The sequence below is a fragment of the Serinus canaria genome, chromosome 4 (genome assembly GCF_022539315.1).
Source record: "Serinus canaria isolate serCan28SL12 chromosome 4, serCan2020, whole genome shotgun sequence".
Classification (NCBI taxonomy): domain Eukaryota; kingdom Metazoa; phylum Chordata; class Aves; order Passeriformes; family Fringillidae; genus Serinus; species Serinus canaria.
Window position 1 is genome coordinate 22670179 of NC_066317.1, and position 17626 is coordinate 22687804.

Genomic DNA, 17626 nt, shown 5'->3' on the forward strand with positions numbered 1-17626 from the left:
GTGAGGGCAGCAAAAAGCTTCTGGTCTGGGAGAAAGAAGAGTAGAAAAGTGGGCCAAAGAATCTGTTTAAAATGCAATTAAAAAAAAAAAAATGATACAACTGTGCCTCCCACCCTGAGCTGAAACATCTACAGTCTTCAAAAGCTTTCAGCAGATATTTCTTTAATCTTTGCATACTGACAAACTTAACTTGCATGTCAAGTGCACCAATGAAATCACGTGCTTGTAGGGCCAAAATTATAACTCTACCCCAGAGTATCTGCAAGGTTGGACCATTTCATTGCTATCCAAGGCTGGAAAGGGTTTCTTGAACACCTCCAGGGAAAGTGACTCCAGCATCTCCCTGGGCAGTCATTCCAATGCCTGACCACCCCTTCAGTGAAGGAGTTCTTCCTGGTGTCCAACCTGTTTCTTACAAAATTGCCTGAGAGCTACTGCACCACTTGCTTATGAAAGAAGTGCAAAGAGTCATTGGCAAGATCAGTACAAATTGCAAAGTGCAAATAAATATTTGCTAGAAAAATTCAAGGCAAGAACTAGATAATCTGGTAAACAGGAAAACTTCTTTACTGGCTGGATCAGCTGAAAAATTGTGTGCCTGTGGGTCTAATATCACTCTGGGACAAATTAATTCCCTCTTGTTTATAATATACACTGAACACAACATTATTTTGGGTATGGATGAAAGAAAAGCTTAACTCATAATAAAAGAACAATTTAAACAACCAGCATTTCATTAATGATTTCTACTTTTTCACAAAATTGCATCGAGCATGACCATGACTACAAAGGACATACAATTTTAAACTTCCGAAAGGGAAAATGAAATCCCATCCCTAGCACTTTTTGCTCTCTTTAGGGTACAGAAACTTTAACATATTTCATTAATTCCTTATATTCCACAGTTAACATTTCACGCTGGCTTTGACAATCCACAGTACAAAAGGCTGCTAGATGCTAAAGGTGTGCTCTAAGTGTTGACTCTGAGCACTTCCGAAAAATCAGACTATTCTTTACATCACTAAATGACAGGTTATGCCTCTGGTTTCAAGATCTGACATTTTACACCTAACCAAAGCAGTTTCAAGAACTCTTACATAAAGGGACATTTCTTGAAGAAATACTGGATCAGTTTGAAATTCAATAGGCTGTATGAGAGTGATCATGTAAGAAATACAGAGAGAAGCTGCTTGTCAGACCACTGTAAGCTACAGTCTTTACACTTTCTCATAGAAATGCCCAACATTTCACAAATGGGTTTTGGCTGAATGCAGAGGATTTCATGCACTTCTGAGATGGAAGGTCCAGGTAACATGGTGCATGCACAGTTAGAAAGCCACATTACTGTTATTTTCCTCACAGCATCTTTGTATTAGGAAATAACTTTAAGTCAGAGCAAAGTAACTTGCAACTTGTCATTATAAAGAACATCTCTAATAAAAAAATTATTTATTACAGATATTTCCTGCAATTTATTAGGAGACCTTAATCAGCTAGAAATCCTTCCACTGATTCACAGGCATGACTGAAATCTTCCTCACCTTCATTCAAAATTCTCATTGCTATCTTTTAACTTCCCATTTTGGAAATGACAGAAGAAACTTAAGAAATTTTATGCAGTGAAGAATAAACACAGTCATTCTACTAAGAGGCATTCTTGAAGGAGGACTGAGTAATTCCGTCCTTCCTTTACAAGCCAAGGTGCCTATTCAGGGAAATTTGTTCCTTTATTCAGGAAGTAAGTAGAAAAGGCAAGGAAAATTAGACATTCCACACTGATGGATACCTTTTATACCAGGTATTACCATTAGGTGAGCAATTAGTAATCTTCCAGGGCAACTAGGTACTTCTTTGAAAAGGAATGCTTGCTCTTATATAAACTCAGATAATGTGATTCCAAGCTAGCCTTTTGACTGAATCATCAAGCAGTTATATGTCCCTCACATGACCTGATAATTAGCTGTCTTCTGGATAGTTCCTGTCTCCTGAAAATGCACTTTTCTGAATACATGTCAGGACACAGACTAGGTCTGATACATTTTCTGGAGGAAACTGGTATATATATTAAAGAAATTTTATGGCAACTCTATGGAGTAGACCTCTGAAAAAAACCCCAACCTAAAATCTAGAACTTTTCCCAGTATATAAACAGCTCTGTATTTAAGCATAAGCCATGTCTTCCAGGCTATTCACGAGTGGAAATCACCATTACTCTGTGTGTGCAGTACCTGCGAGTCACAGGTACACTCCAGCATTTGCTGCTGCTGCTGAGAGGATAAGCAATGATTTTACTCCTCAGTCATAGCCCATTTCTGCAGTGATCAATTGTTTGCAGCAGTGTGCCATCCCTTCCATGATGAGCCCAAACACATCCATGGAGCACCTCCCAGATGTCACGGACCTGAGCGCGGCTGCCGGAGTTGCCCACCGGAGGTGGGAGCCCAGGCTGCAGAGCCAACTGCTCTGCTCTTCACTGGCCCCATGCTGCAGCAACAGGGCTCTGAGAAGGGAGCCAGAAATCTCATTTCTGAACATCAAACCATCTGCCACCTTCCTGATAATGTTGCCAACAAGGAGGTTGATTCCAGCGGCTCTGTCACCTGGTTGTTGGTGGAAGCCCTTGAATTACTTTTGACATGTTACTACACAGCTACAGTGGTCAAGGTGGGATTTTCTACGGCAAGAGAAAGAGCTGGATTCCTCCCTTCATCTGAGTTTGCTGAGAAAACTTAGATTTGTGTGTAACTAGCATGGGCTGAGGCAGAACTGCTTCACTTCAAATGTTCAACAACCTCTTAACATTTCAATAACATCTTCACATTTCTTCTGAACAAAAATGGATTTTAAATTAATATTTCACTGAATACACTGCTCATTTTGCCATTTAACCTCCTCCCCTTCTAGTTTTGCTGCTCTGGTGTCCTTGTATGTTATTCTTAACTACCACAATAAAAAAAAGCACCCAAATTCATTAAAATCCCCAGACTGCCAGGGGATGGTACATACATGTTTCTGCAGGAATGTTACAGGCACTTTTCTGCATTTCAGGTATTGCTAAGTCCCATTTAACAAATGCTCTTCAAATACTGAATTTCTTAAGAAGAACTGCTTCCAAACAAACAAACAAAAAAAGTTTGATCAAACTGAGAGAAAAAAAAAGTACCTCTGTGGGGGAAATCACAATTTTTATTTACCCTGCAGAACAATAGGTAATCAGTTTTTCAGTGCTGGCATCTTTCATTAGAAATTAAGTTTCAATTTTCAAACTAGAAAGGCAGTTACATACCCCTTTTTAAAAGTGATGCATGCATTCTCTATCTTACAAGAACAGGGGCAAAATACACAGGCTTTGCTGAATAAAATTAAGTGATTTAGAGTTTTCCCAGAGTGGCATAACAGAAGAGATTCAAATAAAGCAAGCAAGAATTTTTCTGAAAACAAGGCTAGCCTGCAGATAAAAAGGCCTAATTACCTAAGTAGTGCCACAAGGTTCAAGCAAACACTTATACTGCAAAACCAGAAGCAGTTCACCAACAGAAATCTATTAAAGTAGTAATAATCACCTGTAGAAGTACGAGCACCCCCTGACTGTGTTGTGAGTGAAGTGTTCCTGAGTCTTCTCATTTCCAAAGTCCTCCAATGGGTCTGACCACAGGATGTCACACATAGGTCCATATGCAGGTGGTTCCTTGAATCGATCTAACTAAGAAAAATAGGAGACAAAGAAATACTAACTTCTTTCAACTATGTATCACAGAAACAATGAAGCAAAATTACTATTTTTCATTCCATGAGCAGACAAACAAGAGACTCATAGCAATCTGTTCTTCAGCTTTAAAGCAATGGAGTTTGAGTAACAGCAAAGCAATCCTTGCAAACATTGACAGGGATAAAAGGAACAGATCTTAGTGAAAATTAAGAGATACAGTGGATTCCCATTCTACATGAATTTTTGTTCACTCTTTTTTTGCCTTTCTACTGGTTTTTGCAAGCATTCCAGTGGACAAGGGAGAATATAATATTTCTGTACTTCATGATTTTTCAAACCTTAAAACATTACATTTATGTAAGTGGGGCACCCCAAGAAAATACAGTAGTTATTTCAAAGCAAGTTCCCATTTAGATTTATGTACATTTTCACAAAAAATGTATCTAAATATCAAGACAATATCTCTGCATTACAGCATGTTGGTGTAACATTCCTGTTGCTCCTGTAATCTCAACCCTAATTAGAAAGTTAAAAACTTTTCTTTTTGGTCTTCCTATGGGTATTTAAAACTTCAAATTACATAGAATCATACCACAAATAAGATGAAGTATAGCAAAATAAAAAAATTTAAAAACCAGTATTCTCCTACAAGAACTCTTTAACATAATAGCATCATGTATTATCTCAAGAATTCTTTCATATAACAACAGCCCTGTTAAGATGGTGTATGAACAATGCTCATAGTCCAAAATTTTCTCTATTTTGACCAGAAAGATCAAGTAAAATATTCAGTAGCTAGTAAATACCTTCTCCCCTTAACAAAAACACAAAATTCAAAGAGAACAAATGGGTGTTGTAAATTTTCAACCTAAAGTTTTAGAAAGAGACCTCTACAATTTTACCTTTGTGTTCTCATCTTGACGTATTCACAGCATATCTACACCTCTTATTTCAGCCCTCTCCAATTAATGCTTATGTAATTACAATTCATTTAAACAAAAATTCATAAATATGCAAACCTAATTTCTGCTGATTGCCAAAGATAAATAAACCTGCTGGGTTGGGCAGGGGGAAGGGAAGGTGTTAATGAACCTAATCTAGAATCTGAGAGCTAAACAACTTTACTCTGCCATTATGCTGTTGCAGAGCCAGCTAATTTTTATGCAGAGGATTTTTGTTTACTGAGATAGTGAACCTTTACCTCAGAAACAAAACTTTGCATTCAGTATTTTTTTTAAAGTGCAGTTAATATCTTAAGCTAATTGCTTTTAAACCAAAACATGTAATTACTGGCTCAATTGTTTGGTTTTTTTTAACTATATTTGTTTCTTAGTAGTCTACAAATTAACCTCAGAATATAAATTACCCTTCACTAACCTGAAAGCCCAGAAACACATATCCATGTTTGCCAAGTGTCAAACAGCAAACAAGAAGGCTTTTTTTTCTGGGAACACTAAGAATGAATGGTTTAAATAGCCCTTCCTAGAAATATCGACTGAGATCTCTTCTACAAAACATGTGAATAAAAAATTAATCCTTGATAACATGCAATAACACTGGATTATGTGAAAAAGCTGTCTGATATTGTTCTCTGAACTTCCATGAGATTTCTGAGAAACTTTTCAGAACATAAGGGTACAACAAGCATGAACTTATTAAGCCTCAATTAGACCATCTGCTGGGCACTCAAATGCAGAACTATTCAGAATATGGTGGGACCTATTGAGAATTAAGCTCTTGACTATTTAAGAAAATATCAACTATATTCATTGCAATCATATGACCTTTTTTGTTACATCTTTGTATATTGTGAGGTTCTTCCAGAGATCTTTTCCATCTTCTCCAAGAAAGCACTTAACAAGGCACAAGGAGTTGTCAGAGGGGGCTCACATTGTGCAAACAGGTAATACCTCCAAGACTTACTTTTCTGATGTCATCTAAGGTGTTGATCTCGGGAGACAAGCCACCATGTACGCACAGGAATTGTTGGTTCATCAGAGCAGCCAAGGGAAGGCAGTCGAAGGCATCCATGCAGGCATCATATACACGTTCTGAATATTTGATTTTACCTTTTAAAAATTGAGATGGTAACAGAAAGTGCCATCAGTATTTAAGAGGGAAAAGGATTACGCTTAGTATCTCCCATCAGTATTTAAGAGGAAAAAGGATTATGCTTAATATCTCAAACTTCTTCTCTTTGGTATTGAGGAATGTACCCAAACTTTTGCTTAATACAAAAATATCTTCAGGAATCCACTGCTGAAAAATTATTCCTGTTCTGATGTGAAATTAATAAAAAATGTTCATATTTTTTTCTAAAAAAATGTAAATAAATGACTGAATATACCATTACAGTCTACCATTTCTACTCAGTATGAAATCTGTAGAGCAAACATCTGCTGAATGGTTACTGTCATTTTCACTCAATATACTCTCTGTGAAATAGTCAGAACTTTAGCCCAGTCCCTTATAATTAATTATCTACAGAAATGCCATTATGAAATGAACGAGGTGGAATAATGAAGCTGAAATGTTAATTTACCAATATGCATATTAAACTCAGTAAACCATGAAGCCTTCAAGCCAATTAACATTTCCTTTATCCCCAGTGTAAAGAGAAAACACAGACTTATGGCAATAGTTTCATCTCACAGTGTCACAGGGAAAAAAACCCTTCATTGTGCAGGTAAAGGTCTACATCTAATAAGCTTTTATATATGTCACTGCATCATTTCTTGCAACACAGAAAGGAATTCATATCAAAAGAGCATATTGAAAAGTTTAAGCCTCCACACAGGGCAAATGTGAAAATGCTACACCTAAAGGAAAAAGAAAATAAAAATTTCTTGCATTTTTCTCCTGTTCCATGAGATGAGACCCAGTGAGACAAGGTCCTCCTTGACTAGCAGTCAGGAACCTGTCAGAGGTGCCAGGGCTGGTGTGCTGGCAGGTTTTGCCTGCCAGGCTGCTGCCAGGAGCATCAGCAGCAGTACTGGCTTACCGAGAGCATCCCGGCTCAGATGGACCCAGAGCAACCCCAGGATTCTCCCACACTCAGATCTGGGGGATCTAAGCCCTTCCATTCCACACAACTGGGAGGTGACTGCCCCCTCAGGGAACAGGGATTACCATTTAAAATTAATGGCATTTAACATGAAAAGTACATGAAAATTTACTAATAGTGAACCAGTATCAAATATCTGCAAAATAACAAATAAGGTTGCTAAAAAGGAGTTAAGAGGAGAAAGGTAAGATAGACTTACATTCTTGCTTAAATGTGAAATACTCTGTTAAATGTCTACATTCATGGTTCCCACGAAGTAAAAACAGTGTTTTGGGGTAAAGGATTTTCAAGGCCCACAAGTACAGCACACACTGTGAATCAGAAGAAGAAAGAAAATTAGAATTCATAATTAATGACAGAACAATTTACATTCCCCTCCATCACAAAAAACTAGCAGAAAAAGTAAAAGTCATCTGTGCAAAGCATTTATTTTCAACTGATTAACTTCATTCTTCCCATGCTACACTCAAACACTTCTCTGCACTTCAGCCTGGACTGGCTGAAACTCGTGTGGGTATATTCTGTCAGAGTTCTACACTCCTTGCTGAGTGGCACCTCCCTGGCCAGCCGTGTCAGGCTGCCCCCAGCAGCCCCAGCTCTCACACCCAGCATTTGCTGTGCATCCCTAGAAGGAAGTGCACACTCTCCACCTGCAAGGTTAGCCAGAAACCTCCCCTGGAAACAATTCCACCGGAAGACCCGCATTTCCTGGCTTAAGGAAAATTTGCCTCAGAACAATTTAACTCACACTTCAGGAAATACCTCAGCTTCCAGAATTACACAATTTTTTCATGAGAGATTGTTCATTTTTCACTTAGCATTGTTCCCTACATAAAACTGGGGTGAAAAGATCCACAAAGATCTTACATTAAATAAAGTTACTACAAAGCTTTTACAATGGCTTTTCTCTTTCCTAAAGATTTCTATTTGAGATGACATTTCTTCTAGACATGTTTTTAAAGAGAAAAAAAAAACACTGGGAGAGGCTAAGATCTGCTCAGACCTCTCTAAATCACCCAATTAAAAATATTTGTTTTGAAAATGAACTCACAGCTCCAAGAAAGTTGATGGAAATAAGATGCACTCATCCCATGAGATGAGCCCATGGCCAGCAGGGACACTGTACAGACCATAATGTCCTCTCAAAAACTAGAAAGCTAGAAAAACTGTATGAATGGTTCTTCCTCCAGCCTTTCCTTGCTTATATAACCATGAACTGCTAAAATGCTGTACAAGGTGTCAAAAAACCCCTCTTTCATTTACAATTACTTCCTAACACTCCTCTTTGTTCTACTGGGGAAAAAAATCCTTTAATTTAGCTTAATAATCAATAGATTGCAAATTCACAATGTACTCTATGGTTTCAGATTAGAACCACAACAGCATTGCTGTCAATGCAATGCCTCTACATTATAGTGTGAGGTATACAATTCAGAGTGTCTTGAAAAACAGCTGAATAGCAAATTTAATCATCTCAACATGTAGATTTCAGATCCCTTGTTTGCTACTCAGTCAGTTTAGAAGGAAAAGAGGAAAAGATGAAGGGATTCAATATTTTAATGGCTGTACTCACACTATCCATAGATAATCACACAGCAGCAGGACTTTAATACTACTACCTGTTGCCTTGAATTTATTACATGTAAACATCTGAATGCTCTGCCAGTCCTTTCTCTGTAATTTCAGCTCTTCTACTCAGAGGGTGTACAGACAGAGAAAAACAGCAAAAATACAGGCAGTATACTCGAGGAATTGTAAAACTAATTCTCCCTCTTGGAAACACATGGGAGACCTCCCAGCTCATGCCAATTCTTCCACCTCCCTGGCGCTATTGCCACTGCAGGAAGCAAGAAGAGATGCCAGAATGCCAGAGAAATGATGCTAATGTAATCCAGCACGGAATTATGGTGTCAGGTCACAGAAATCATCTGTGGTGGCCCAAAACAACCAAAGGGTGTGGGTGGAGAAAGTTTTCTGTCTCTGTGTAAACTCCAGCAGACTTGGGTTTGAGGGTTTCACTCCCATGGGCCAAGAAACCTGAACTTGTCCACACCACCAGAGCAATTCTCTCTCTTTGATGATAACTCCTCCATTGCTCCAAGAATTTCCAGAACATTCCACTTCAAACTTACTGACACTTGCAAAAATTTGATGTAAATGTTGGGAGACAAGAAGTCTAACGTGACACCCTCATTTCCTTCCATGCAAGGAAAGCTCCAGATTTTAAAGTCCTAGCCGAGTTACCTTAGAGCTTCTAATCCTGCCAAAACATGGTTAGAAAAGCATGATCCATGATTAGATATAACAGCTATTTTTTTAAAGTGGTTTACATTGCCCTAGTTAAGTTTTTAATTTTCCGAAAGCTCTCAAGATTAAAGCGCACACTCCATATTTAAAATATTGTCCAGATCTGGAAAGCAAGGAAAATAAGGAGAGATGGTATTTTTGACTTTTTGGCATTAGGTACTTGTTTACAGGTTGATTGCTCTATATTTGCTTATCGTATTTTTTTTTCTCTGCTTCCTTTTAAGTACTCATGAGAACCAGACAGAAGATAACAGAGAATCAATACAGCCTAGAAAGTTCTATTTCTCTGCCACTATTCAAGCAACATAAGCCCACTATTCACATTTTGTGCTATTTTCAGCACCACTATATCAAAGGTTTATTTTGTTCAGATGATTCCTTTAATTTTCTCCCTTTTCTTTTCAGTAGTTCAGTGAAGGAATGTTGTAATAGTAAATAGGAACTAATTAGAAGATTTTTTTCCATGCAAACTAAAGAGCAAATACGAGGGCAATGATTTTCATGGCTTTTCAACTTACAGTCATTTTTACATACAAAAAACCTTATGTCCAAACAACAAATCATGAGCAAACATTCTGGTTTTGATTTTTTTTCCTACCAGTGCTTTGCACATAATTCTTACTGAAAACAAAATATTTATGATAAATTGCCCTTTTGAAAATCTGGGCTTAAAGTCTTTAAGTATTTCATAATACTGCTTCCCTGTTGTAAATCTTTTTTTTTCTTACTTGTTTAGATGTTCCAGTCTGGGAATCTAATACATACAAAAATAATGTCAATTTGCTGAGTTACTGAATTTTCACAGCTTTGAGGAGCAATGCCGTACAAAAATGAGATCTCACACCATGCAAATTGTTGCTATGAAGAAAGGTATTTGCTACTGGTCTACAGAAGAAAACAGCAAGGAAATTCAGGATAATTAAAGTCCTAGGATTTTCCTTGCTTTAAGAGAACTGAAAAAAAGCTATTGACTTCACTGGTGAAGTATTCCTGATCAGCCCAAATTATTTTAAAACAAGCTCTTTACTGGAAAACATTAATACACTACAGTAAAGACAATGTTGAAAGGTGTTTATTCTTCCAATGAAGTCCTCAAAAGTTCACAGAGACTTGAGAGATAATAAACACACAATGTCAACAGCGTTAACTTCACCCACTGTTTACTAACATAAATTTATTTATGTGTAATTCTTTTCTTGGGAGACCCTATTTAATTTCCAACAGTTCACTGAGTTCAGAAGGATCTCAAGTGCCAGATGCTTTTTGGCATAAGGTCCAGTGGTCAAATTCCAGACTCATGCCAAACACCTCACTTTGCTATTGCTGGAAATACCACAACACCAATTTCACCTTCTGCAATGTCAGTCTGTGCATTCAGGAAGGAAAATGTATGCATGTTCTGAACCTTAAAACATAACTCCACTTTTGTTAGTTCTGAACATTGTTTCAATTCTCCATCTTTTAACTCTTTCCTCTGCCAAAAATGATCACTACATACCTTACGATGGTCAAGTGACATCTAAGAAGGCATGCTGTTATATGGAATGAGCAAGAAAATAACTCCAACAGTTGGTTTACATATTATTATTATTATTATTAGTGCACTGTAGTTGGTTCTTACTCTGTAATTTTCCTAAGACTGTGATGAAAAATAGCCTATACGTACACTCCTCCCTATACTGCACAGCACTTGTCTGCTTTTCAAAAAAGACTTTTCAGACTTAGGTAGAGAGATTAGTCATTCTCCCTTACAACCTATTCCTGCAGAACCACTTAGGCTCTAACTATTCTTTACATTTAAAAATAGCCCTCTGTTTTGATCATTTGGGTTTTGACTCTCCGTGACCACAAAACTTATTTGAAAGTGAAGACTAAGGGGTTTCTTCTACTCTGGAGTCAAACCCCTGGAACAGTGCACAAGCACAAGAGGGAAATGTTAGCAGTTATACAGCCATGTATAACTGATAAACAAATGCACTGTATTAAACTGCAGAAATTTGTTATTTTAAGTGAAGAAATGCCCAGGTTCTAACAAAAGGTCAAATGGAAAAGAGAACGCAGATATGGAATAAAGATTCTGTCTGTGCCAAGAAACCTTGTCTCATTCTACTTACAACTTGACATTTTTGAACTTTACCTGTTGGAACTTCTTTATCAGTCTCTCATCCTTTGACTCATTGCTTAGAGCTAATGTAAAACCACAAAACACACACCCCCTTCACTCAGTGAAGCTAACAGCAGTAAAAACGGAGCATGCACATGAAGAACTGAGCCCTTGGATCAAAAGCTCTAGAGAGCAAGGACCGACATTTCTGCTGAGTGCCTTATACAAATACTTTTCTCTTTTTCCCTCTGAATTATCAAATGCCTTCCACCTACTTATGCAATTTCTTTCTCTGTTCTTAATGATAATAGCTTGCATTATGTAGTACCTTTCAGCCAGAAGAATCCCAAATGCTTTGCAGCCCACAGAGAAGGATTATCTCGCCCACTATCAGAACTCAGCTCGGTCTAAGCTCAATGGTGTCACTTTTACACTAGAGATCACACAGCAATCAAGGGGAATGTTTTTAAAGCTTGTATTACTCATGATTAGTACCTTAGACCAGCCACTTAATTCTTTTGGAAAGACCCCAGAACTGCCATACTCTCCTGTCTCCACAGCAGAAAGGGAAGCCAGCAGATGGATGGAAGAAAGGTCACTATGTGATTGGCATGGTAGCTGAGGCCAGACTGAGGCTAGGGCTGTTTACCAGCATGACTTCCCCAGCACAAAGTACTGACAAGAGTTGGTGCCTGATCTATGTACTTAGGTCCCCTTCTCCACCAGAAATATCTTCTCCCTCTAAATGCCAAGTTGCATTCTTCACAATTTTCTTTTCCTTGTCACTATTTATTGTGCTGAGTTCATGCCTGAATGCACAACTCTACATCTAAATACACTTATGAAACAGAAACTTGCTTTCCTTTCAAAGATAATCTTTAATCAAGGTGACAGGTGGGGAAAATCAGTTATGTGACCAAAAAAAAAAAGTAGTGATTTGAGAACCTAACCTACAAGAAATAATATAAGTGACAGCTGAGATATTTCCCTGGCACTGGTGGAAGCTAATACTGCTTCCAGTGAAAAAGCAATGTTCCTGAATGGAAAAACTGCATTCAGAACACAATTTGCTAAGTATGTATGCACAGATTGCTAAATGAGAGATTTTAAGGGGATTATTGCCTATACATAGTCTGTTTTCTTTGTTTCATATGGCTTGCTACTTCTTTAATTGGTAATAGATTTTGGAACAGATTTTGGTAAACTGTCAGAGAAGCACTTGAAAGCTGTTCTATTTCTTTTATTAAAAGCCTACGTATATAGATGTGAATACAAAACTTTCCTCTTCCAGACACATCTTGTCTCAATCAAAGACTGCAGGAGACATGAATGAGGTTAGCACAACTCAAAAATGGTAGTTCAAGACAGAGCTGCACAATGGTTTAAATCTGTGAAGCTCTTCCTGCTCCTCCTTCCCAACCCTCCCCAAGCAATCCAGCATGACAACCCACAGCAGTGATTACCAGCTCACGTGAAATGAAGTTTTAAAATGAAATAAAAAAGCAAAAGTAGTTTTATCTAATCTAATTTTTCAGAAACTTCTTACTTTAAACATTACACTGGCAAGATAATACACTGATCTGTTTGCCAAACACATAACTCAGCTGCTTGGCCTTATATGCTTGTATACCAATATGGCAACAGTGTACTTCAATGTGGGATGTAGAATGAAACAGCAGCGGGTGTGCTCTCACATGATGCCATCTAATTTGGTCACAGACACACAGACATGTATCATAGGATCTATATTGCTTCCAATAGGTAATGGGCATTCTGCCCTGACTCAGGGACTTCAAGTCAGACCTTTTCACAGAAAAGATCAAGAGTTCAGCAAGGATTTCTGACTGACTGTTCAATGATTAGATCAGCTATAACCTAGACAAAAAAATCCACATCAGGTTTTATTCAGTAGTTGTGCACTTCATCTTGTCAGTTTGTAAAATCAAGCAATAACACAGGATAGAAGAAAACATCTAGTTTGCTATACAAGCACTGGAACAGAGAATTTCGGCTTGGCATTTGACTCACTTCTAGTCAAAGCTGGCAGGTTGGATAGGACACAGCTTCTTTCACAAGCCAGCTAAAGAGGCCATTTGACCTCCACACTCTATGGCCTCACCTGGAGAGACCACACCAGGTCTCAGCACCACCAACAGGGCACTTGTGCATCACTTCTCTGTGGATTCAAGTGCTGCATAAAAGCCAGAGATCATGCACTCCTGCATGCCATATTTAAACAGAACTCATTCTCTCCAGCACAGCATGCTGCGTGCTGGCTTTTTGTCCCATTTACCTCTCATCTAGTCCTTCCATTCTCCTAAAATTCCACATCCAGGAAACTCAGATCAAATAAGCCTAAAAGTCAAACTAAACTATGGGTCACAGGTGAAGTTTTTTCTATTATGTCTCTTTTTTAATAGCTCACATCTACTCAGGCTATTTAGCTTTTGCAAGCTGCAGAGCATGCTGCCTTCTGTGCAATATTTAGATGGCCACTAGTTAGCACCATTCTGTGTCAGCTTTCCAGCACAGATATAGTGGGATTTGGCTGGATTCCAAGCAACCTTTATAAGAACACCACCAGCAACATTAACATGGTATTTGTGAAGAGCCTCAGTATTCCTGAGCTAGTTAAGACATGATGGTAAATATAAAAAACATGCTGCAAGCAATTTTGCACCCAAACCCAGAAATTGGAAACTTACTTCAATGCTGAAGTACCCTCTGTCCACGTAGTCCCCCAGGAAGAGGTACCGCGTGTTGGCAGGAGAACCTCCCACTTCAAACAGTTTCATCAAGTCAAAGAACTGACCATGGATGTCTCCACAAACTAGAACAGAAGAGGAGCAATATTTAGATTCACCATGCAAAAATCATCTTAGGTACACACAATCCAAAGATGTGTTATGACAATTTTGTGCATCATTCACTAGTTAAACAGTTTAAGAGTCTGTGCCTTCAGGGGAAGAGTTTGGCTCTGCTCTCTTGTGAAACTTCAAACTCCCTGGTGGGGGATTTCTAGCATCTGCAAGAAGGCAGGCAATGCTTTTGGAGAACCCCATGGATGCCTAAGAATGCAGTGTCAAAACCTGCTTTGTTTCTTCTACTCAAAAGATAACTTCCCCAACACACATCCCATTTAAGGTCAAGCCTGGAGCTTTTATGGCAATGATTCTTAACCAAGGTGATGTTAATAGCCCTGACTGGTACTGTTTAAACTGGACCTAAAACCCTCTTCCCCCCCCACCCCCCCAAAAAAAATAAAAACAATTTGATTTTCACACTCTATGGGTGATTTTCAAGTAACTGAAGAAAACAAAGGGTCCAAGATAGGCCTTAACATGCAGCAGCAGCCCACCTTAACTAAAATTTAGATGCTCTCTTTCAGATAATGCCTTTGTTCCACTGCAGATAAGCAAACCTCACATTTGTCAACATGCCTTGGAGAAGCTGAAGTCACAACTCCATATAGATACAAAAGGACTATATACAACAGCTGCAACACCAAATCCAACACACTCCCAGTGCAAAGTGTTCACATGCTGTCTTTCATCTCAGTCAAGTTCACATTATAGTTTTATGCTTGTATCACTTTTCCCTGAATGTATACACTAAGATCCATATAGTGTCATTGCATCAAGAAAAACTAAATACAAAAGCCAGAAAGAACCCCCATCCAAACCAAACCAACCACCCACCTTTCTGGGTACAGAAAAAACCCACTGATATCTCAGTCACTGCTTGCATGAATATTTATGTGAAATTGCTGACAATTCATGATTCCAGGCTAGCTGACCATTCTTCTGTGATAGTAGCATGATATTTTTTCCCAGAAAATAGCATATTTTATCTTATCACCACTGTGATATACTGTATAATCTTTTTACCAGTTGATCCCCCAGTGTGAGTTTTAGATGACAACTTTCATACTAAAAGCCAACAGCAATTACAATTTCAACCTAAGAATAATATCTGCCATTAATTATGCCAAATAAATACTATTTAAATCCCCAAGTGGTATGACACCATCACTGTTTCTCTAAAAAAATGTTTGTACCCCAAAGGAAATTTTTTGGTAACATCTTTATTTGAACACATTAATCTACCAAACCAATGCACATTTCTTGACTGTACTCCTCTGCATGGACACTGTGGGAAGATTAAAAACACGTGTCACAATTTGATGGCCAGGCAATCTGCTCTCCTAACTTGCAGCAGAAAAGCTTTTAGTTACATAACTGTACAGCTCTACCAATTATCGCCCGCCCCCATTTGCTCCAACTGCAAAAACCTGAAGTTGAACAAGATTTACCAATTTTTAAAAGGATTTAACTTTTTTTGTTTCACTTAAAGCACAAAGAAAATAGACCTTTTTTTTTTGGGATATGCAGATGTGTGAACACGTAAATACACAGGGCCCATTACAGAGAAACCAGAAAGGTTAGAAAGCTTTTTGCAAGGACATGCATGTCCCTGAATTTATCACAAGTCAGAAAAGCAGTGTGCAAATAAGTGTACAGGACAGAAATAAAAAGTGCAAAGCTCTGCAATCCCACAAGTTGCAAAAGTCTGAATTGGTCTCGAAAATGGGTACTTGATAGATATTCTAGGCACTTTGCACAGAGCAGCCTACTTCTTTTATACTTAGCAATAGATGCTGAAATGTATCCAGGAAAAACAAAACAAACCCCCCCCCCCCCAAAGATGGAAAGTTTTAAAGCCCAGCACTCAAAACTAACCTTGTCAATTAAAGTAGGTTCCAAAAGAGAAGCTTAAACTCAGCAGGTAAAAGCAGAGAGAGGAAGATGCTCAAAGAGTTAGCATTGAGGTTTAATTTATTATGGCCAAATCTCAGAGTTCCTACTGGGAAATGACAATGCTACATACAGTTATTTCAATTAGTATTTTGCCTGGAACAGGATGGAATAGTTTACAGACTTTACACTTTCCAGGTTTGCATGTATAGGCTTGAAATGTCCTTGTAATGTAAGACCCATACACTCATATTCTGATAAACAGCTTGATTTACCAATGAATTAAAGGGGCAATTTTGCAAGCATACACTACTATGCTCAATTATCATTTGAAAAGAACTGCAACTGCTTCCAAAGCTATAGTTCTGTCACCTTTCTTTTCCAACTCTAAATTCCTATGAACTTCAGATCTGGAAGATTTCTCAGGCAGTTGAATCAGTGCTTTATCCTTCATTAGGTGGGGGCACAAGAGATTCCGCACTATATTTCCATTCAAAAAGGCAGAAACATCCACCAGCCAATAATTCTAGCATAATCTCCATGTCATGTTGCAGCTCCATATCACTAAGAAAGAACTTGCAGTGCTGTCCCACCAAGAGCCCACAGGAGAGGTTCCATATCCACGCCACACTGCTGAGTCCACTACCCTCGTCCTTCTTGTTACAAGAAAAAAAAAAACTGAAAGCACACTAGTTATTATATACTCAGGTTTACTCTCTTACAAGTATTAGCATTGAATCTGTTGTTCCTGTAAATTTTGCCAGACACACCCTGTTTTGTTACACCTGTGCAGGCCCTCTTTTAGTACTGGAGCTCTGACTATTAAACAACACATGCAAAGATGTATCAACATTGTATCATCACTAATTATCAAAAAATCCCCAGCACAGTAACGCAGGAAATTCAATTTTTAATGACCATCTCCAGGATCAATGTACTTATGGATTTTAACTATGAACATAGGGAACGTAAAGCATGGCTTCTACGTGTGCAGGATTAACATTAAAAGCAGCTGTGTTCATATTAAAAAAAAATCCAGAGGAGGAATTCACATACTATCCAATATCAATGATTTCACAGAAGTGCCATCAAGTCACGTCCTTTGTACACTCATTAATTTATAATAACAAACGAATCTAACAGCAAATTCTTCTCCCTGAAGAAGACAGAACTACTTAATTTACCCAGTGCTCTTCAATTTCCTTTGTATTCTAAAATTGCCAGCTGAGAACAACAAAACTTTTTCTATTCACTATTTCCAGGGTCAGTTCAGGCATCAAATTTGTTGCTTAAGAATTTGTCTATTTGAGCCTGTCAACATCCTACCTAAACTCTCAGGGCAGCAAGTTCCAGAACTGCATAACACACTAGAAATATTTTAAATGTAAAGAAATTTTTAAGTTTTCCGAAACTACTATCTCAATCTCCAAAAAAGTAATTGCTGGTACAATCAGAAAATTTGAGAAACATGAGTTGTTTGTGGCCTCCTTAGAAATCTATATCTGCTGAGGAAGTTTTCAAGGAAGACATGGGCCCCTTCACAAGATTCAAGTTCACAGGATTGCCCTTGCAATTCCTGAGAAATCATGTTTCTCAGCAGCTATTTCTACTTGTTATGATGGGTATTTTGATCCACTACACAACCTTTACCCATAGCAGCAGATTTTTTCCAATTTAGCTGTCTATAA

General features: G+C 38.1%; 1 protein-coding gene across 2 annotated transcripts in view; it reads right to left on the reverse strand.

The window, feature by feature from the left end:
• PPP3CA (protein phosphatase 3 catalytic subunit alpha) overlaps positions 1 to 17626 on the reverse strand; it is a 168840-nt gene that overhangs the window by 34481 nt on the left and 116733 nt on the right. For both annotated transcript variants that reach the window (XM_030239117.2, XM_050974208.1), the window contains exons 3-6: positions 13890 to 14014; positions 6973 to 7084; positions 5633 to 5778; positions 3564 to 3703 (exon numbers count right to left, since the gene is read on the reverse strand). In XM_030239117.2, coding sequence (XP_030094977.1) covers positions 3564 to 3703; positions 5633 to 5778; positions 6973 to 7084; positions 13890 to 14014 — 523 coding nt within the window. The remainder of the gene's footprint in view (positions 1 to 3563; positions 3704 to 5632; positions 5779 to 6972; positions 7085 to 13889; positions 14015 to 17626) is intronic.